The 22,162-nt window shown below is 38.5% G+C and overlaps 2 protein-coding genes across 5 annotated transcripts in view; both read right to left on the minus strand.

The window, feature by feature from the left end:
- Positions 1 to 495: 495 nt before the first annotated feature.
- On the minus strand, positions 496 to 10,434 carry NRAS (NRAS proto-oncogene, GTPase). The gene is made up of 7 exons (XM_045801444.2): positions 10,289 to 10,434; positions 9,657 to 9,784; positions 7,491 to 7,669; positions 5,354 to 5,513; positions 4,667 to 4,790; positions 4,064 to 4,105; positions 496 to 3,956 (listed from the first exon to the last, which is right to left on the minus strand). Exons 2-5 carry the CDS (start codon positions 9,765 to 9,767, stop codon positions 4,671 to 4,673), a joined length of 570 nt encoding a protein of 189 aa, XP_045657400.1. The 5' UTR covers positions 9,768 to 9,784; positions 10,289 to 10,434; the 3' UTR covers positions 496 to 3,956; positions 4,064 to 4,105; positions 4,667 to 4,670.
- Positions 10,435 to 10,546: 112 nt separating this feature from the next.
- The window catches only part of CSDE1 (cold shock domain containing E1), a 37,635-nt gene continuing 26,019 nt past the window's right edge, over positions 10,547 to 22,162 (minus strand). For all 4 annotated transcript variants that reach the window (XM_045801443.2, XM_045801441.2, XM_045801442.2 and 1 more), the window contains 8 exons: positions 19,815 to 19,922; positions 19,026 to 19,201; positions 18,346 to 18,458; positions 17,157 to 17,276; positions 13,978 to 14,156; positions 13,088 to 13,251; positions 12,203 to 12,335; positions 10,547 to 11,864 (listed from right to left, as the gene is read on the minus strand). In XM_045801443.2, coding sequence (XP_045657399.1) covers positions 11,817 to 11,864; positions 12,203 to 12,335; positions 13,088 to 13,251; positions 13,978 to 14,156; positions 17,157 to 17,276; positions 18,346 to 18,458; positions 19,026 to 19,201; positions 19,815 to 19,922 — 1,041 coding nt within the window. In that variant the 3' untranslated portion in view covers positions 10,547 to 11,816. The remainder of the gene's footprint in view (positions 11,865 to 12,202; positions 12,336 to 13,087; positions 13,252 to 13,977; positions 14,157 to 17,156; positions 17,277 to 18,345; positions 18,459 to 19,025; positions 19,202 to 19,814; positions 19,923 to 22,162) is intronic.

Below are 22,162 nucleotides of genomic sequence, written 5' to 3' on the forward strand. Positions count from 1 at the left end.
TGTTAGGTGGAAAATCCTAGGTTTTTTTTGTTTTGTGTTGTTTTGTTTGTTTTTGTTTTTAACCACTACATCTCCTTAATTAGGGCTGGGAACCTGAGATACTCCAATTCAACTTCCCTATTTTGTAAGTGAGGAAACTATGGTCCAGAGTAGTAAAATTATAGTTGGAACCCATGTTCTTTGGCTCCTACACTGATGTTCTTCTAATGATACTGAGATTGGCAGACTGTGCAGTAATGCAAAAAGAGGACAAAAGATTTCCAAAGATAGTTTCGAGTACTTCATATTAATATGTTAGAATTTGACATGTAGCTATGGATCATGGCTATGAATCACCCCCACGGTAACAGTTTAAAAGAAGGCTTTGACACATTTTGTATTGGGATAAAATAAGGAACTTGGATCTTTGAAACACTGTCCAAATGTCACATCCAAAAGTCTAAAATTGGTATTAACTTACAATAAAGCCACTTCGCTGGAAAAAAGAGTTATGACTAAGCAAAGAACTTCCAGTTTTTATTTTTTAAACATTTAACAAGAAAAACATTCAACCAAATTTTAAAAAATCAGGATGGATTAATTTACAATAAAATAGTCAACTTAAAATATCAGCCCTTTTTATTTAGGGCCAAGGAGGCCAATAGTTCCTATTTAAACAGCAGAATTGCACAATTGGTATTTTTACCTATATTCGATGGCACAGAAATATAAAAGTCATACAATTTCCATTGAGATCCTCCCTTCCCTCCAGAGTAGAATTCATACAATTGCTTCTTCGGTCAGTTCGTGGGCCTTTAAGAATCACCAGTTATATTCTGAAACATATCTACAACTACTCTGATAATGAGAACACTTTTAAAACAATTCTTACAGGAAACACCTTAAAAATAATTTTGTGGCACATTAGACTGCTTAAAGAAACAGCAAAGATGAAAAATAATGTACAAGAATTATAGTCCCTTGCTTACAGAAACCACCTAAATAAAATAACTTCCCTAATTAATTATCCTCACTTCTTGTAACTTACTAGCAGAGATGAATTACAAGAAGCAGAGTGCACCATTTTTTGGTTCTTGGTTGTAGCTGCCAGCTTGAGAATTCATGACTGTAAATGTAAAGCAAAATAGGATTATGCTCACAAATTCTGGAATGGGAAAAAACCAAAATATGTCTTTAAAGTGTTTCTCTATCCTTGCTTTCAAGTCAAGACAAAAAATTCACAGCAGTTTAAAGGATGATGAAAGACTAAACATGGGCCAACTAAAATACATACGGAGAATAATTTTACCTATTACACTAATGTGAAAACTGTAATAAGTACGATATTATATTACCAAGTAACATTCTAGAGTATGCTGCTGGAGCAAATACAGCACTGAACAGTTTCATCTACAGATTAGGCATGGCGGCCTGTAGACAGAACATTTTCACACTCTTGAAGGTGCAACCTTTAAAACACAAACACACATAAAGTAGTATGTAATTCATAACAGCTGGCCAGGCACTTAACTTGGGGAAAGAGACTTTTCAGATTTTGAGGTAAACTAGAACTGTTTTCAGCAATCACAAACATATTCTAAAAACCACACTTTATTTCACACCGACTGAAGTTATTCAGCATTTAACTCTTAAGTTTGTCACTCTATTGTGCCAAAATTCACACCTACATGTAACTTCTTAAGAAACTATTAAAAGAACATTTTGAAGTCTGAATTTTGGCCCCATTTAAATACGTCTGTGCTTAGAACATACTTGAAAAAACTATAAGGTACATCCATTTAAGGGCTAAAAGGAGTATCTTTTTCCCTAAATTTGATTAAAAGAAGAAGAGTCCTACTGTCAGTCACACAGCACAGAGGAGGAGGAGGAAGAGGTGGAAGACAATGACAAGCACAGAGGTGACAAGCCAGTCCCACAAGGAGCAGAGACACGGCAACAGGGTTTCTGTTGACAGGTGTTGACAGTATACGAAAGTTCTCAAAATTAACGCAAAGGAACACAACTCTTCTGGGTATATTCCACTCTGGGCACAATCGATGTTTCTTCCCCTCTTCGGAATTCATTTCAAGGCAATGTGGAGTTTAAAGGAAAATTCATTTTAGAAGATGGAGGACCTCAGGAAGGATTTACACATCAAAAGACCAGAACAGAAAGTGGCCATTTTGGAACTAATCTTTTATCAAAAGTTATCCAAATCTAATTTTCATGAGAATTACCAGGAAATTATCTGCAAATGGAAAAGCTCTACCTCCAAAATCCTCATAACTAACAATTCATTCTATTTTCCATTCCCTTCTTCAACAGCAGTTTCAATAGAAAGGCGACTTCTTGTTCTGAACAAACTCATCAGCTTATTATCTGGTATGCACAGACTAATTCATCAACATCCTATTTTGCACCCATCAAAGAACACTATCATCACAGAAAATTTAAAACATTTTGAGCAGAGGCATCCTCATTCTCAAAATAATGAAAATAATATTGGGTTTAATTCAGAGTTTCCACATGGCTAAAAAGAAGTCTAAACACTATTTATAAAAACCTCTAGGCTGACCCTCCTCAAGATGGCAGTTTTTCCAGTCATGGTGAAGGGTTTGTGCTAACTGACCTCGTCCTTCCTGGCAGGACTAACAGTATGCTTCTGGCAAAACTACTAGCTGGGGTTCCTGGTACCATGAGCAAACGTGGAAGAATTCCTTTCTGTGATGCTAACTGGCTTGCTCAAGTTTTAAAACTGTGACCCTGGTCTGTCAGCACCATGCTTTACTCAACTGAAATAACCAAGCCGCCATTGTGGTGGGGTGAGGGAGAGGGTGGGGTAAGAAGGCGAATGAGGGCAATTATATACATCATTAAAATACCATGATACGCAGTGAGAACGTGTCTGTTAATACATCCGAGGCTTGAAAATCATTAATCATCGCTATTAAACTGTTACAATTTCGAACACCTGCAAACGTAGAGCTTTCAGCTATGACCTAAATTTAAATATGAATGGAAGTTCATTATCAGTAAGCTAGAAGAAACAAATTGCATACATTTTGTAAGTGGTAACCTACCCCCTGCCCTACCCCCCCAAAAAGTACAAATTAGGTAAAAATTAAGTGAAATTATTCATAATTGTTTCCAGTTTCACCTTTCTCTTGGAAGAGACCCAAATCAAGTCTCCAGAAATCCAACTTCATACATGTAAGAAATGGCATCTGCTATCACATCAGGATGTCTTTCCCTCAAAGGTAGACAAGGTCATGGATGTATCTCAGACATTCATTTCCATGTATAATGATTTTTGAGACATCTATTCCACTGAAATATTATAAAGCAAGTCTACAAACCACTCCTTAGAAAAAGGCACTTTGCTGCAAGAGTTAGATTTAATTATGTGAAAGTCGAGAATACTAGGATAGACTCAAAGGTCAGTATTCACTTGGGTATTTATGAATGCAGAGCAGATGCCAATTTGCAGAATATAGCCAATGACATTACAAACAAACCAAATGGCAACTTAACTATATTCTCAGCAAAACAGTAATTTATGACATTTCTCCAAAAACCAACACAGTTCCAAGTTCAACAGTAAAAAGGAAAAAAAAATCACCAGCAGTTGCTACTTTAGAGCTCAAGACATTGTTTCCTACAGAATTTCATGTCTATAGTTTGGTTCTCTGTTTCAGAGCATGAATTACTTTTCAGATGAAAAACCTGGGATGGCGGAGGTTTGTTTGTGTGTGCTGGGGGAGAACGCAGGGTGGAAAAACGGTGGGGAGTAACAAGAGGTTCATTTCTCTGGCCAGACAACCAAGTGAGGAGGTAGTTATTCAGAGAACTTCTCGAATAGAGAATATTGTACTGATCTACTAAGAGCTGGGGAAGTAGCAGGAGCTTCTCTGTGAGACGGAAGATAGCAAAAGGAATACTTCTCCTCCAGGGAAGTCAGGACCAGGGTGTCAGTGCAGCTAAAATAAAGACAGAATCTGTGTAAGTGGCATATAGAGAATGTAAGAAAAACAAGGTTAAGAAATCAACACGAACGATAACATATTCATTTCCAAACTTGTCCTACCTTGACAGTGGCTCTTTTCTGATGCTAGAACTTTAAACGTATCTATAAGAAAAGAACACACACCATGTTATTATAATCGAGTTTTGATGTAGTGATTCTTCAAACTCCTCATCAGAGCCAAGAATATGGTATGGTATGCGTACTTTTCATAATAATGCCTTCTAGTTTCTAATATTATTGAAAGTGTAATACTGTCTATAAAATACTTAAATGCTTTATTTTTTTTTTTAAGATTTTATTTATTTATTTGTCAGGGAGAGAGAAAGAGGGAGAGAGCACGCACAAGCAGAGGGAGAAGCAGACTCCCCACTGAGCAGGGAGCCCGATGCAGGACTCAATTCCAAGACCCGGGGATCATGACCTGAGCCAAAGGCAGATGCTTAATCAACTGAGCCCCTCAGGTGTAGTCTACTTTAATACTTTAAAAACAGTTTAGATTTCAGTAGTCTCAGAAAGGGGGCCATAAGGAAAATATTTTACAACCATAAGTGAGCAAAAACTCTAGGTTAAATAGCAATACAGAAAAAATAACAGCAATCTCCTCCAAACTGCCCGATGCTAAATAATAAAAATTATAGTTATGTCAGGAGACCACATGCTCACCTTGTTACATCACCACACATGGTAACCCCATACAACCTTGAGTCCCATCATCACTGCTGTTGAGTTTCTTCATTCGGTACTGACGTATTTCTCTTACCAGTGTGTAAAAGGCATCTTCAACACCCTATAAAAGAACATGATAAGGATGGCTTAATAGACACAATCCAGGTCGTAAGCTCTCTTATTTGTACTTCTTTAGTGGAATTAAAATTCCAATTAGCTGATGAAAGAGGGTGATTTAGGAAGAGAACACCAAACTTAGCATTCTCACTGAATCACATCAACAGGCTGATATACAAATGGCATATTTTGCAAAAATAACATTCAAGCACAGAAAAACGGGTAACGTGGGACATATAGAACTACCAGATCTAAAGATCCATTCAGGAGAGCAAAAGCCCTGAACACTGGCTGATGTTGATGGAGAAAGGTTAATGTTTGTACTTATCTTTAATCAAGGGTCCTCATTTTAGTAGTATTTAGTAATATTAACATGTTAAGGTGGAAGTCAAGTCCCACGCCAGAATATTCATCAATTCATTTTGGGTTAAACCAAAGATTCAAAAAATAGAATATCAAAACTCCATAAGAAAATCCATAACAACAAAAAATGCAGCTCCCATCTCTAGCAGTCAAACTTTTCTGCATTAAACAAACTCTTGCCAGATGCTCAAAGCTCCGTTATACCTGTCTGGTCTTGGCTGAGGTTTCAATGAATGGAATCCCATAACTCTTGGCCAGTTCGTGGGCTTGTTTTGTGTCCACTGTCCTTGTTGGCAAATCACACTTATTTCCTACTAGCACCATAGGTACGTCATCTGAATCTTTGACTCGCTTAATCTGTTCCCTTAAAAAAAAAAAAGGAGAAAAAAAAAAGGAGTATGTTATCATAACCTAAGAGTACGTTTTTCGGGAGGAATGAGCAGCTACAACAAAAAAGGGTCTAATGAATTTTATCTAGCCCTATTAGCTTCTAGTACGGAAAAGCCCCCACTAATTATAAAAGACCATGCATACTAGGTAGACTGGTTTAGACCTGATGCAGCAGCCATAGGGAAGCCAAACATGGGGGAAATGGATGGCAATTCTATTCTACCATTTGACACACACACTTATTAGGCTTCTTGATTCTCCAAAGAGCTTGGCTCCGGATTTAATTGGCAACTTGAAATCACACTCTGGATTAAGATCTGAAGTATAAAAAGTAAAGCTTGCTGCCTCAAAATAACTTTTTGAGGTTTTCTTGAAAGTGACAGTATTTAATGAAAGATAGTCCATCTACTTCTCTAGGGGGGTGGTGTTCAGACATTTTCTTCAAACAGTATTATAGCTGGAAGTCCAAGATACAAAACAGAAAACACCAGAACTGCTCTTACTAAAGGGGGGCTGAAGGATCTGGAACTCCCAACTTACAGCACTCCCTTCAATGACATAGAAGACATAGCACACAGCAGTTTGGAAACAATTGCTCTAGATTCTCTTGACCAATACTGTCCAATAGAACTTTTCATGATGATGGAAAGGTTCTCTATCTGCGCTGTCCAACTATATCCACTGGTCATATGCAGCTGTTGGACACTTGGGAAGTCAGTTGCTACGTGGTCAAGGAAATAAAATTTTTTAATTTTATTTAATTAACTGAAATAATCACATAAGTTTGTGGCCATCATATGGCACAATACCACGCCCGACCCTGGCCCTGGATTACACACGAAGTCATGTGCCGAACCGGCATCACCCTGGCTATCTGCAGAACTGACCTTTGCTGTAACGGCAGTGGCCTACTTTAAAGCGTAATATAAGACAAAACAGCCTAAGAGGAAAAACGATTTCTAGAAATTCAACAAATATTAGAGGCTTGACAAGTGTTGGACATTTTATTACATATTGCTATTATTTCCAGAGAGCAGATGCAAAGCAGAGCAGGAGTAGGTGGGAAAAAACCCAACTGAAGTCAGTTTTGGACTAGCTTGTTTCTGGGAGCAGACATCATCCTACGGATGGAGCACAAGTCAGGGTTGCAGGCTGTAGGAAGAACCCTTGCATAGCACTGACTGTGTGCTAGGCACTTTTTGGTGATTAACATGTTTATTAACTTGTTTAATTTTCAAAACAACTCTTGGTAGGTACTATTCTCTCCATATTATTGATAAGGAAACTGAGGCACAGACATTTGGTAGTTTGCCCCAAAGGCCCATGGGTAATAGATGATGGAGCCAAGTTTCAACCCATTGTATTACTCTGCTCAAAGAACATGGAGCTAAGAAAAAGGAGTCCTGGGTGTTTGGTCCTGGCTATGCTAATAACAACCATGACTCCAAAAACCTAACAAACCACTTCCTGCAACTCTACTTTTGATTCCGTAAAACAAGGATGTTGTACTAGAATTTTTTATGGTCTGATTGAGCTTTGAAACTTTATGGGTCTGTTGAGAAAGACCATCCTTCCTCTTTATCTACTCCCCATTCGTTTCTTCCTATCATCATCTCTCTTCTATGACTTACTGACAACTCGTTCTCAGACATGTTTTCCTCTCTGAAATTCCTGTGTGATCTCTCACACCACCACCTCTGGTTCTGAATCATCCCATTAGCAAGCTTCATTTGAGTATTAGCACACTTTCTAGCCATGGTGTATTATATAAAATAAACTCCAATATTAACTTTCAGTTATAACCCCAGAACCTCAATGGTAAACAACCTGAAACCAACTCTTCTCATAATTAAAAACACTATCTTCCCTAGTGTGGTAACCTCATCCCTCCCACAAAGCTTCAGAATACACTTACAGATCAACCTTTCAGAAAAAATAATGTTCCTAGTACCTGTAGAGGTTAATATCTGCAAATGATTTGCTATTATTGATGGCAAATACACAGAGGAAACCTTCGCCTGTCCTCATGTATTGGTCTCTCATGGCACTGTACTCCTCTTGACCAGCTGTATCCAGTATGTCCAACAGACAGGTTTCACCGTCTATAACCACCTGTTTTCGGTAAGAATCCTGAGGGTGTGGAGGGTGGGGGACGGCAGGGAGAGAGGAAGATTTCATTTTTATTAGAAACCATAGGGAATGCAATACTATTGCCAAGGTTAGATAAGCTCCTACCTAAGTTTATTTCCATCTCTCTGGTTTGTCCCTCAAACTCCTCATATATAATCACAAACAGAAAGTACTTAATGTCACCCTAGGAAAAAAAGCCCCAAATCCTATATGCCTGCAGAAAGGAAAATGTGGTCACTCTGTTCCTGGAAAAGATGGAAAAAATGTGGTAATTCAAAAGACAGCTCTATTGCAGTTAAGACTAGAGATTAGGTTTCACAGTGTATTTTACTGAGATATGAACTGGACTTTTCTCACTTATTGTACATTTAAAGTTGTAAACGTACCTCCACCAATTATACCTGGCCCTGGACACAGTGTCATCTGTGTTTATGACTAAATACACAAATACTTTTTATTTCAGACAAGACTATAACAAAAAAATATTTTTCCAAGCCTGGTGAATTTTTACCTTTGGGAAATATTCCTGAATCAAATTCCTACATGTTCCAAACACGGTATACAGTTATAATTCCTCGGGAGGAAAAACATGCATAGATCACATGTATTTATATTTTAAAAGTTTTCAATTTGGCTCTAAGGCAAAAATTTTACTTGTATTTTAATACTTTTGGGAATTCAGTTCAAAGAAAATAACCCATCACACTTGGTAAAGATCTGGCTCAGAAACAGAATGCAACCTGGTTTCCTAGTTCATTGATCAGTGCCTCTGTAACTCAACTTCACTGTGGGACTGTAATATACTTTCAAATTAACATAGAATTCCCACTGCCAAAACTTGCTTGAAACATGAAATATGGTTAAGTGCATGAATGTTCCGAGACAATGAACACAATTAAAATTATAAAGATAGGTTTTAGTTAAACTAATTTACAGTAACAGAAGTCAGAGAAGTGGTTATTTCCCCGCACGGTGGGGGTTTATTGACTGGAAAGTGGCTTGGGAGAACTCTCTGGGGCACTGGAAATGGTCTGTGTTTCTGAGTGGTGGTTACGTAAGTATACACGAATTTTTAAGTCACTGGGCTGTAAATATACCATTTGTGTTATTTTACTGTATGTACATTACCCTTCAATAAATAAAACTCAGAAAAATATTAAGAGGTTCTAACTATTAACACTAAAGCTGTTAGGCTTAAAAAGAAATTTCTGCAAGGACTAATGACTAATTTTTAATAATGGCTATGTTAGTTAGCTTCCATTAAACGCTCAGAGGCTGGGGGTAGGAAGACCAGGGTGTGGATTAAAATAAAATCTCTAGCCACACATTTTTAAGCTGAATAAACAAAACCTTTTATTTAAAGGACCTTAGATGCCATTATTCAAGCCAATCTATAACATGAACTCAACACAAAAAACTTACACTGATTTTTCTCAACATCTGTGTGTGTGACAGGCAGGGAATGTTTATGGTAATTTAATAGATGAGGAAAATGAGGCTCAGAGAGTTTAAGTGATTTGCTCAATATAACATAACTATATAAACTGCAAACAGGGACCGAAAGAAATTCAGGCAGTGACTCAAAATCTCATATTCTTTCTACTCCAGCCCAGTCTCAGCGGCTTCGGCCAGCTAATTAAAACTGAAGAAGTCCAGATCTTTGAATCCTTTATCTCCATCCTATTATTCAATCACTCTTCGTATGACCTGTGTTTAACAGAGCTGTCATGTGAGTTCAACAATGAATTTGCAAAAGTTCACTGAACTATTAAATTGTCGATTTTTTAGAAAATCTTTAGCAGCTAATAAAAATTAACTCTTCTCCACAAACATGGAAAGCTTCGTTATTGTATTACTCAACTCAGTACCCCAAGTAACTTTTACTTTCTCTCTTGACTATTCCTTTAGCTAAAGAACAGCTAATGGATGGGTGCAAGGGTGAACCAAACGCCAGAGGTAGGATCAGTGCGCTACCACTGGGCCTCACCTCTATGGTGGGATCATATTCATCTACAAAGTGGTTCTGGATTAGCTGGATTGTCAGTGCGCTTTTCCCGACACCACCTGCTCCAACCACCACCAGTTTGTACTCAGTCATTTCACACCAGCAAGAACCTGTGGGAAAGCAGCAATTAGGTTTAAAGGGCGAGCCACAACTACAGTACTTCGAAGCCTTCTGTAATCAATAGTAACTAAAGCCTGAGTTTGAAAGGTATCGGTTCCACACACGTGACCCTCCACTTGGTTCTCAAAGTGCTTCAGGAGCGCAAAAACATTCGCAGGTTACTACTTCAGACCTCAGAATTCTGGTTAGTCGCCTAGCTACCCCCACCCAGCTCTATTTTTCAACAACCCGTGGGCCCCGCCCTCAGCCTAAGGTAAAGGAAACCCCTCTTCCTACTCCTCCCGCAAGTCTTCTCAGCTCCGGTGGGGCAGACTCCGGGCCGTCCCCTCGTCTTACACCCCCGCCAGTCTCCAGAGATCTCCCCCGTAGGGCTCAAAACGAAGGACCCCCGCCCAAGGGCCTTTGTCTCCAGCCTGCAGACTCCGTTCGATTCCTGGCAACAAGGAGGCGCCTGTATGCTCCCAAGACGAACGCTACACATCGCAGAGCCTTACCTCAAGCTTCGCTGCCTCCGCTTCCGACGGATTTAGGACCACAACAGGGAAAAATGTTGGAGACCCCGGAACCGCCATGAACAGCCCCCACTAGGGAGCGGCACTTCCGGCCCCGCCCGCTACGTAATCAGTCGGCGCCCCGGGCGCCCGAGTCCCCGCCCCGGCCACGTGGGCCCCCGACCCAGGAGTCACGCGGCGGGCCGCACCCAGACCCGCCCCTCCCACACAGGACGTTTCAAAAATGAAAGCGCTAGGTGCTAGAGTCTCAAAAATCAGTAAAACTTTATTCGCTTCCATTCTTTCGCCATTAACAGAAAACTGGAGAAAGCAAAAATGTTTCGTGTTTACAAAGATAAACGGCCTCTTTACCCAGAGAAGTTCAAAACCTCAAACGACAACGGGGAAGATAAAAGCGCCCTCCCCCACATCCCCTGAGCTGCCCTTGTCATCTTAGACAAAGCCTTCAGTCCACTGGCCAGGGACCCTGGATGTGGCCAATTCAAGATGAGGGCCAAGAAATCAGACCAATCCGTTCCCGTGATATAAAGTCGAACAGAAGCTACACCAAGGATCAAGTGCCTGTATTTCACAGGGCACAGGAACCAGGCGGCTACTTATAAAAAAAACAAGATTCATTTCAGGCACAACTTTTTTATTTTTTTTGTTTTGTTTTTAAATCAGTAAAAGAAACCGGGTCCTAGAAGCTGCAGTGATCTAAGCAGCAGCAAGTTTGTGCATTCGTCTTTTTTTTTGTTTTGTTTTTGTTTAAATACGATTAAATTACCACACTGCTGGCACACCTCATTTGCATGAAATTCTGCACCATACATACTAATTGTAGTAAAATTACCCCCCTCCCCAATCCCAGGAAAAAAGAAACTATTCTGGAAGATAATTTTCACTGAAATCTAACCAAACTTCGTTAAGTGGACTGTGACAAGATTATAAATGATATGAAAAATAACATTTTAACATTTGGCCATCAACTTAAGGAAATGGTTTGCCTATACAAATTTTTATAATTTTTGTAATTTTTAATATATTCTACCTTCATATGGTCCTCAGGATTAAAGCATAATGAACAGGAAAGAAAAGGAAAAGAACGCAACTGAGTGCTAAGGCAGAACATCTTACCAGATAGTAATGAAGGTAGAGTATACGCTAAATACCAAGTGCAGAATTTCATAGGGCCAACAAGATAACAGTCTATATTTTTCACTTACACAGGCGAAGTGGATTTTGCAATTACCAGTTGCGTTAAATGCACCAAATAAAGCTCCTAAAATTGATACTATAAGGCGCCACCTTAAGTTTTCCAGGCTGCAACTGTGCATAATTTTAAAATGGTTTTCTTAAATTTATTTATTTTTTTAAACATAACACGAGGAAGGTGTTAAAACTGGTGTAATAGCTCAATAGAATAAGTATTCCAGATTTGGGGAGGGATGAAGAGGGAGATATTCAGAACCCTTCACCAGAATCCCCCCAACTTGATCATAGTGGATTAATGATGTGCTCGTGGATGTGGTTAGTCAATGACACCAGCTTGACGGATCTTTCTTTCTGCACCAAATCCCTGTGAAGAAGTAAAATTGCAGTTAATTACTATAAAAGCATTTCTTTTTAATCATCGTAACCACCACCATTTCTTTCCCAAAGGAGGAAATCCACAGTAAGCCCTCCTGAACTATTACCTAAAATCTGTTCAAAAGATCAGGAAGACCAAGAAATGTGCTTCTTACTGTGAGCAGCCATTATTGTTAGGGACTAAACCAATGTGTAGGGAGTTTTAATGAGTTATAAGCATACTGAATACTGAAGTTCCCTGCTTCATTAAGCTCTGAGCTATGCTGAAATAGCATATTGGTCTGTCAGCTGCCCCTACCCACCCCAAAACCTTGTATGTCCTCATACCATTGAGTTATCTGGTCCCCTTGGCTGACGAAGAACCATTAGGCGAGGAGCACTGGCATCATCCAGGGTGATGTTCTTCAAGCGATTGACCAACCTATCAGGTCGTGGAGCCGCAACAGCCTTGGGGCCCTCGCTGTAATGAAGTCAAGAGGTGAGAAGAAACAACTCTTGGTGGGAAGAAAGCAAGTACTTGCAGAGGAGTACGTTTTCTATCTAACTATCCAAATGACTCAGTTTTAATGAGGGGACTCTTGCCTCATCTAGCCAGCTAGCTAGCAAGACAGGACAGACGAGTTTATGTTTTTATTCCCAACTCACGGTTTATTATTATGGAGGAACTGGAAAATCATTTGGGTGAGGGTCATCCCCGGACTGGTCTGCAACTAGAAAAACCAGTTCCACAGACACTTAAATGAGGTAGTGGATGTGAAAAACCTTAGGAAAGTTAAGTATGAAGAAATATTTTCAAGAGACTCCCAGCTCCTCTCATGGTAACGTTACAAATTTAAAACATTTAAAAAAGCAGAGACAGTACTGCTAAACTATAAAGTTAGAATTTTAAGCAGCATATAAATGGCTTCACGGAAGAAAAAGCTAAACAGAATCCTTTAAGAACAAGGACTACATAATCTTATTATATTTAAGTTCTAATACACAGAATGTACTCAGTTAATGTTTCATTGGGCCAGATTTATAAGACTATACAATTTAGACAATGAAGACTAGAGATTAAAAAAAAAAAAAGATACAGGAAAGATCAAGAAATAACCAGAAAGTGGCAGGATTAAAAAAAAAAAAAAAAAAAAAGCAGTGATGAAAAGTGAAGAGAGTTTATGGAAGTTTAAAGACAGTCCAGGGAGTTTACCAGCCCAGCAACAAACTCACCAGACTCGCCAAACATTACAAGCACTGCACTTGCCAGTGCGCTGATTAAGAATCACTGAGAATTCCACCTCATCTCCAGCCTGTAGCTCAATGCCATCCTGAACTTCTTTCACATGGAAAAAGAGCTTCTTGCTATCTCCTACTTCATAGTTAATGAAGCCAAACTGGGGGAAGAGGGAAGAAAAAAAGAAAGAAAGAAAAAGAACATTACAAGGGGTAAAAGTGCCTCACTCTGAATGAAGCACAATGCACGAGCCTAACTAGAAGTGGATTTCTAAAACATGGTATTAATGCTCATGCTCCACTTTAGCTGCCTGTGCTAGAACGTGAAAGCATATGGGTCTGAAAACCTTGTCAGGGAAGAAATCTACCTTTGAAATCATTGCCATTCAATCCATCATAGCCTGACTGAAACAAAGCTTGCCTTGTGTCTTCATATAGAATATGGAGTTTTTGAATTAAGCAAAAAATCATACTGAGATCTCAATATAAGGAATAGTTTTGTTTGCCCTAATGTATTTTATGAACACTTCTACACATGCCTGCTTTCTTTGTGTGGTCTGCAAAAGAAGCTCTGAGCTAAAGTATACAAAATCTTAAACCCTTCTAGTCTGAAAAATCTCACTCCAAACTTATTTTCCCTGTCATGTAATGTTAATTATCAATAATACTCTTAACTTTCTTTTTGCTCATATCACCATTTTCTTCAGGTGATTTTCTTCATATTTTTACAAGCTACCTCAAACCATTGAAAAAGGGGTGGAGTAGAAATAAAAACCAAGTGAATATTGACGGTTCTCCCTTGGCTGAAAAAATTCCAAGGTTTTGGTTAACACTTGTTTACCAACTCATAAAAGGATCAAGTTCAGATCCAGAGATGTACCACTTACCTGATCCTTCACACACTCCACTGTGGCCCTACGCAGGGGTGTGATGTTGTAGGCCATAGTCTGTGCATTTTGGCCCAAGACACACAATTGGAACTTGACACTCTCCCCTTTCTGCAGGCAATCCCCTTTGTTGGCCATCCCAACTATGCCAAATGGATAGACCTCACCTTTCATATCCCCTGTAAAGAGAAACAGGTACAAAGTCTAAAAACTAGTATTTCACAACAGTCCTATGCTGATGTTACTAATAAATTTATAAGTAAATTGCTAAAAATGTATTAGGTTCCTAAAAAGATTTTTATACCTGAGAAATTCTACCATAAAGTTTCAATGAAATACTATCATGAAAACAAGTGAGAACTTGTAGTATTTCACTAGCTAATGAACAATTTTAAAGTTTATTTTTTTTAGTAATCTCTACCCCCAAAGTGGGGCTCGAATTCACGACCCTGAGATCAAGAGTTACATGCTCTTCAGACTGAGCTAGCCAGGTACCCCTAATAAACAGTTTTAAACCACACTTAACGAAATTAAAAACACTATCACTCACAACCTCATTATCTAAATATTTGGGCATTTTAAGCAGAATGGGTTGCTAACGTGATCCACTGGATTATCTGCTTCCCCAGTTCACAATATGAGCCAACCAGTCAAAAATATTTCTGACCCACACCTAACTGGGCATTAAACAAGTCAGGCACAGACAAAAACAATGTGGATAAGTTTCTTTGGCATTCTACCCCTTTTGTTTGTTCTGACTGTGACTCCCTCAAACCAACAGGTAGTTTTCTCCCAGTTCAGATCTCAGCATACTTTTTCTTTAAAAAAACAGTAAACATTTTAGGCTTGTAGGTCATCCTGTTTTAGTCAAAACTACTCAACTTTGCTGCTATAGAAAGCAACTAAAGAGAATATATAAACGAATGGCTATGGCTGTTTCAAGAAGACTAACTTTATAGAAACAAGCTACCATATTTTTGCAGAGCTCTTCTCTAGAGTAAAAAAATTGGCAGGGGCGCCCAGGTGGCTCAGTCAGTTAAGCATCTGACTCTTGATCTCAGCTCAGGTCTGTATCTCAGGGTCATGAGTTCAAGCCCTGCACTGGGTCCATGTGGGATGTGGAGCCTACTTAAAAATAAACAAACAAATAAATAAATAAAAATTAAGAGAGTGAATTTAAAAAGTTGGCTGGAGGTCAGTGCAGGCTAGGAATAAAAACCGTGCCAAAGGTTCAGCTGCTTATCAGTTCACCTGGATGGTGAAGCCACTGAATCAACAAAAATGAAAAGGAGAACACCATCAGGTGGAAAGGGAAGCTTCAGAAATGGAAATGCTTTTAATAATTCTCTTGATGATTACAGTGTGGGTAAGTGAAGGTTTTCTTTTCAAACATATAGGAACCACAACTTTAAGATACACTTACAACAGATAAAGTCATGCCACAAGGATTAGAGATATAGAAACAGCTGGTCTGATGTAGTTGTGTTAATACTACCATTTATTAAACACTTATAGATTCATATTTAATCTTCCCAGATTATTACATTCACGTTATATCCTTATTTTAAAGATGAAGAAACTGAGGTAGGAGAGATTTAAGTAATTTGTCTAAGAATATAAAGCTAGGAAGGGGAAGAGTTGGGTGTTCACATCTAGGCCTGCCCTACTTCAAAGTCCATGGTCTTATACAGAGTTGCTATATTCCTGATTAAAAGAGCTGTTCTCACCAACTGGGAAAATGTGATCTGTCTAGTCTCAAAAACCTCTAGGTTTATAGATTCCAGGCAAGTTTCCTTTTCCATAAAATTCTTGCTTTGGACTGTTGAAGAATAAGTGGACTGGGGATTGGGAATACAAAAGAAGCATCATGTTACAGAGGAGGAAGAAGGGCAATTCAGTATGATCCAGTTAGTTGCCTAGTCCCCAGAGCCCTTTCAGGAGTATGGTGTAATCATGGTATTGGTTTAAAATACTGATTTGCAAAAGGCCAGATTTGTACTGAGTGATTTTTTTAAAAAACAGTGTCTGTGTTTAACCACTATTGTTGGTAAAGGTGGGAAAGCAGAACAAAGTAAGTTTATTTTAAATTAATATGAATTAAATCTGAATTAACAAAAGGAGTGATTAAAATAAAAGACTGATTTGCTATAAAAAGTACTTCTATTTGGAAGGGTGTTGGGATGGCAGTTGGGGGGGGATGGAGTGTACTGGGTTTCTATGTAAAACAAACTCTTAAGGACCTCATGTGGTAAAAGGAACATGTTATCGAGGTTCATTTCTTTCTCTCAAATGACCTGTTCTTCCCCACTTCATGCTCTTTGACTCCTACATGACACAAGATTTATTCTCTTTGTGAGCCAACCTATCATAAACCCTCTCATCAACCCCATCATTATGGTAATTTAGCTATACTAATCCAGTGGTTCCTACTACCATTCCTATTGCAAATTTATTTTATGCAAAAAGTAGGTTTTTTTGTTTAGGATTTATTTATTTGAGAGAGTGCACACACATGAGCGGGACAGGCAGAGGGAGAGCAGCTCAAGCAGACTACACAGAGTGGAGCCCAACGCACGGCTCAATCTCACGACCTGAGCCAACCAGGCACTCCCGAAGTTATCTTTTTGCTGCTAATTGCTGGGGGTAAAGGGTGGCATCAGAACTCGGAATTATTGAAGATGGGGAGAAAAAAGCAGAAAATGAAAAATATAGAGTGCTTTGGCCCAGAGACCAGTAGTAGGATCCACATGGAACCCTAGCTATTAAGGAATAAACACAGTACTTTTACAGAAAGCAAAAATGTTCATAAAAGTGAATGCTACTAGGAAATTTGTTAATACTGATGTAAATAACTAGAGAATAATACAGGAATACTATAAAGTTGTACTAAACACAGTCAATATGAGTATCTGATTATCACACATTAGATGCCCATTTCAATATAACTCAGTTGCCCACCTATCAGTCATTTGTTCACAACACAAATCCAGGCTGATCTAATGTCCAAAGGATATAAAAATAAAAGCGAAGAGATGGGGGTGGGGAAGAGTCACTTTTCCTTAATTTCAGTTTTTAAGGAATCTGAAAACAACTGCAACAAACACCAATATATTTTAAAATGTTCAAAATAGTCATGTGAAGGTAAAAAATTTCAAACAATTTGATGGGGATGTTCTTACCTTCCTCCACAATCTCAATCATTCCTTGGTACTCAGTCTGTGTTGGATCAACACTCCTCAAGGGGCGAATGACTTTCCCAGAGTAGATGGTGGGATCAGCTTCCTCAGTAATGCCATTCACTACAAAACAGAGCATGTCATACCTCTTACTCGACAATTTTAACTCTATTCCAGAGGAAAAGCAGCAAAAATCATTGCAACAAATGTTAACAGAGGGTTGGACTGCTTGTCTGCTATTCTTGAAATATTTCTAAACTACCATTAAAATAAAGAAAGTTAATGGCAACCCCAACACTTACACACTTCCCTTTATTGTAATCTTTTTTTTTTTTTTTAATTCATGAGACAAGAGGCAGAGGGAGAAGCAGAATCCCTGTAGGGCAGGGAGTCCCATATGGGACTAGACCCCAGGACTCTGGGATCATGACCTGAGCTGAAGGCAGAGGCTTAACTGACTGAGCCACCCAGGCGCCCCCCCACCTTTATTTTAATCTTAATAACATATATTACTCTATTTCTAAACATACTAAACACAATATTTTACTCATCTTGTTAGCCTGTGAATACAAACTAGAAAATAAACTCAACAAAGGCAGAGATTTGTCTGATTTCTTGTCTGTTATATCCCTAGTACCTAAAACACAGCATGCACTTAGATATTTACTGAATTGAAATGAACATTCACGACTGTCCTTTCTCTAGGTCTCACCAAGAAAAAGTGTTACTTGGGAAGCTGAGATGAAAGCCAAAAATTGCAGGTTTTTTAAAAGAGGTCCTAAATAACAACAGTTTTCTTAAGTTCCCATTATTCAAAACAGTCTCCTAGAGGAATGCCTCTCTTTCCATCCCTATGGATATTACATCTTGGAGTTATTTTTTAAGAAAAAAATATTAAATCGAAAATAACCATAAAGCGAAGGACCTAAACTATCTACTGGTTCTGAAATTCAAGTGTACATCAGAATTATCTAAAGGATTTGTGAAAACAGACTGCCCATCCTGACTTTAGTAGGTCTGGGGTGGGGTCAGAGAACTTATTATTTCTAATAAGTGGCCAGGTGCTGCTGCTGGGTCATACCTGGGGGACCACTAATCTAGAATGATTGGGTTTTTGCTCCCTCTCACATCCTACTCCTTATTTCGTACCAAAAGCATAGACTGAAATTAAGTAGAAATCACAATTCATTACCTGAGTGTGTTTTGTTCACTTTTTCTGCACTGACTTTGTTGCCTTTGCCTTTGGACAAGCTGTACTCGACCATGTCCCCCAGTTCCAAGCTATCAACATCACCAGAGAACTCACTGGGAAGAAAGGAAACATTTGAATAAGACATCACCATAAATACCAACAGCAGCAAATAAATTTTATTTCTTCTATAATAACATTCATGTGTTATTATATATGTGCTTACATATACTGGATACTGTATTAAGCACATTATAGGCACTGACTCATTTAATCCTCAGAAACAACCCACTGAGAGGTTACCATTATCCCCAGCTTCAAGACAATGAAAATAAAATACCAGGAGGTTAATTAGGTGGCAGAATCTGTATTTAAACCTGAACCGCCTAGGAGTCCACACCCTTACCTAACGCTATGTTAGAACACCAAATCTGGTAGCAACATATAAAATGCTATTCTTTCACTGAAGCAGAAAAGTTCTTGTCCAATGTCCAAAGCAGGTACAGGCCTTTATCTTTTGGCCACATGTTCTCTATACAATTAACTTTTGTTTATATATTGCCATAATTTTACCAGTATGAGATCTGAAATTAAAAAATATATAACCACCCAATACTAAATGTTTTGGACTCCCAAACCAAACAAAGGATAGTAAGCTCTAAGTTCTCCAAGACATTCCTCACCTGTAATGGAAAAAGATTTCCTTATCATGATTGGCTGTTTCAATAAATCCAAAATTATCCTTCAGAGTTGCCACATAACCCAAGAGCCTCTTGGAGTTGGAATTACGACCTAAAAGTCGCACACAAGTTGCAATCTGTTGTCCAGGCCTCTGTTTGTCACTAATACTAAATTCAACCTGTGAAAAATAAGGACATTTATTAATACCATGTCTTTTCCACACCAAGCTCCTTACCTCAGGACCCATAACTTCCCCAGACCATGGTTTCCACTCCAAATATCCTTTGTGTTAAATACTCTGATGCAATACATTTTCACCAAAACTAATACTTCTATGTCCCATTCCACTTTTCATAAGAGATCAAGTTTTGCTCTCCAGTGTGTATTTATTCCTTATAAATTCACAATTTCTTTAAAGCAGGGCTATCAGAAAACCAGACATACTAAGTTTGAGAAAAATGCACAGCAATATAAAATCTTTGGTGTGATTTTACTTTGATAATGTTCTTCTGGTGGCTGTTCTAGCTTGTAATAATATTACTTTTATCTAAGTTCATTGATTTAGGCATATCTTAGCTAGTGTTTAAATACTGACTCCTCAAAAAAGGGCTTCCTAGACTCCGTTCTAATTGAATAAGCTGCTTTTAAATGGAAAGATGTTCTTATATTAAACTCTTAAGCACAAAGCATTTTAGCAAAGCTTGAGAAGATTAAAAAGAAACCATTGTGCAAGACTTAGGATTAAGAGGACAACCTTTAACCCTTCTCTCAAATGAGCAGAAGTATCTTGCCTTATCTCCTATTTGAGGAGAAGTAGATCCTTCCACATCCTTGGCTTGAAAAGCAATAGTCAATTTCACCCCACAATCATCATAAGCAATAACACCATCCTCAGCCTCCTAAAAAAGATAAAGAATACAATCAAAAGAATCAAGAACAAAAAGGCAATAAACAGCTACAGTTTTTATAGACCCTTGAGCTGAAGAATTGTCACAGCTGTAGAAATATCCTATTCTAGGGTTCCCTAAAGTAAAAGAGTTTTCATATGAATAAAAAAAAGGTGGTCTTGCCTTAACCCAGGACTGACTCAATCTGCTGTAATTAGGTCTTTTAGTCTCAAGGACCTAATTTTTGTTGTTGAGGAGGGAAAGCTTATTAAAAATTTACCACACACTTACTCAATACTTCTCACAAACTGTCAGAAATTAAACTGAGCATGTATTCTTAACAGTGGAAATTCTGGGGGTGCCTGGGTGGCTCAGTTGTTAAGCATCTGCCTTTGGCTCAGGGTGTGATCCTAGCGTTCTGGGATCGAGCCCCACATCAGGCTCCTCCGCTAGGAGCCTGCTTCTTCCTCTCCCACTCCCCCTGCTTGTGTTCCCTCTCTCGCTGTCTGTCAAATAAATAAATAAAATAAAATTTTAAAAAACCCGAAAAAAGCCAGTGGAAATTCTGTAGGGCAAGAAGCTTTTCTACCACCTATTTTGAATCTCCCATAGTACCTTGTTAGTGTTTTGTATGAAATGTATTTAACTGATGAACGAGAATTTAATTTGGTATAGGATCTAACAGAGTTCGGAGCATGTGAAATCCAAACAGGCAATTATACCAATGGTTCCACAGTAACACTTAAATCACTGTTGAATACAAGATAAGCTCCTCAAAAGCCTAAGAAATTTTGGATATGCCACACAGAATCACACAGTAAACAATGACACTGTATAGCGACGACATAAATTACACTACTTCTGTGGTTTCAAATATCATTCCTATGGGGATCACTGCCCATATCCCTCCTTTCCTAAGTTCCAGAATACATTACCAATTATTAATATTTAAAACCAATTAATTTCTACTTTTACCATTCATATTCCTTACACCACTGCTATATAGTCATACTGGACATTTAAATTGTATCAGACATTATGTTAGGCACTTTATATTATCAAATTCAATGTTATTATAAAACCATCTTCAAAGTTACTCTTCTATTAAGAAAGTCTTAGGAAGTTAAAATGAACTTGACCAAGGTTACACAGCCATTACAAAATGATGCTAAGGACCTGACTTAAGTTAAATGAAGGAGGAGGTCAGTGAGTTCAGGTCTGACTCCAATGACACTGACTCTTTTGCAAGTCAACCACACTCGAAATCTCAACATTCAATTTTGCTCTCAACTCTAACCCATTAATGTCAATATCCAGTCGACACCGTCATGACAACATACTCCAAAGTATAGAAAATAGGGATAAGACAATCCCTGCTCATGAAGAGCCCAGTTTAGCAGAGAACACAGATTCATAAACAAGTATAATACACTGTTATAAATAAGCACAATGACAGAAACTCACTAGGGTCCACCGCTGGCCAAGAAGAAAAGAACAATAAAAGGGTAGGAAAAGTCTCATACAAAGGCTGTCTTGATCAAGTCAGTTTTGCCAGAGCCATATAGGAAGCAGGGCATTCTAAGAGCTAAAAACCGTTAAAAATAAGCCCCACTGGTTTTCTTTTGTTTTTATTATTTTTAACAGCAGCACTTTGAAATGCCTACTATGGGCCAGGACCTGTGAGAGATTTTTCAACAATACAGGAGACTGTGATTTTTTGTTTAAAAACTTAAGCTCAGAGGTGAAATGATTTCCTAAGCTACAAAATAAATTGTAAACAAGATGCTATTCCACTCCTGGGGCACCTGGGTGGCTCAGTCAGTTAAGCATCTGCCTTCAGCTCAGGTCATGATCTCAGGGTCCTGGGATCAAGCCCCACATCAGTCTCCCTGCTCAGCAGGAGTTTGCTTCTCCCTCTCCTTCTGCCCCCCCCCCATGTTCCCTCGCTCTCTCAAATCAATTAAAAAAAAAAAAAAGATGCTATTCCACTCTTACAGGCTCCTAGTTATTTCTAAAATCACATGACCTTCTCTCTCATGTAACTTCTCTTGTCTACATCCATGATCGCTGTCCCCCGGTTCAAGGACTATCTAAATTTCCTAACAGGCCTCTTCATCTTTTGTCTTTCTCCACCCCTATCTAGGGTTCATACTATTGCCATTTCTTCCTGAAGTGCACACCTGATGACACTTTCCAAAAGAAATCTTCTGAGTACAGAACAATGTCTAAATTCTTTAGAGTAGCAATCAAAC

Source organism: Ursus americanus, chromosome 12 (genome assembly GCF_024610735.1).
Source record: "Ursus americanus isolate L20-20 chromosome 12, mUrsAme1.1.p, whole genome shotgun sequence".
Lineage (NCBI taxonomy): Eukaryota > Metazoa > Chordata > Mammalia > Carnivora > Ursidae > Ursus > Ursus americanus.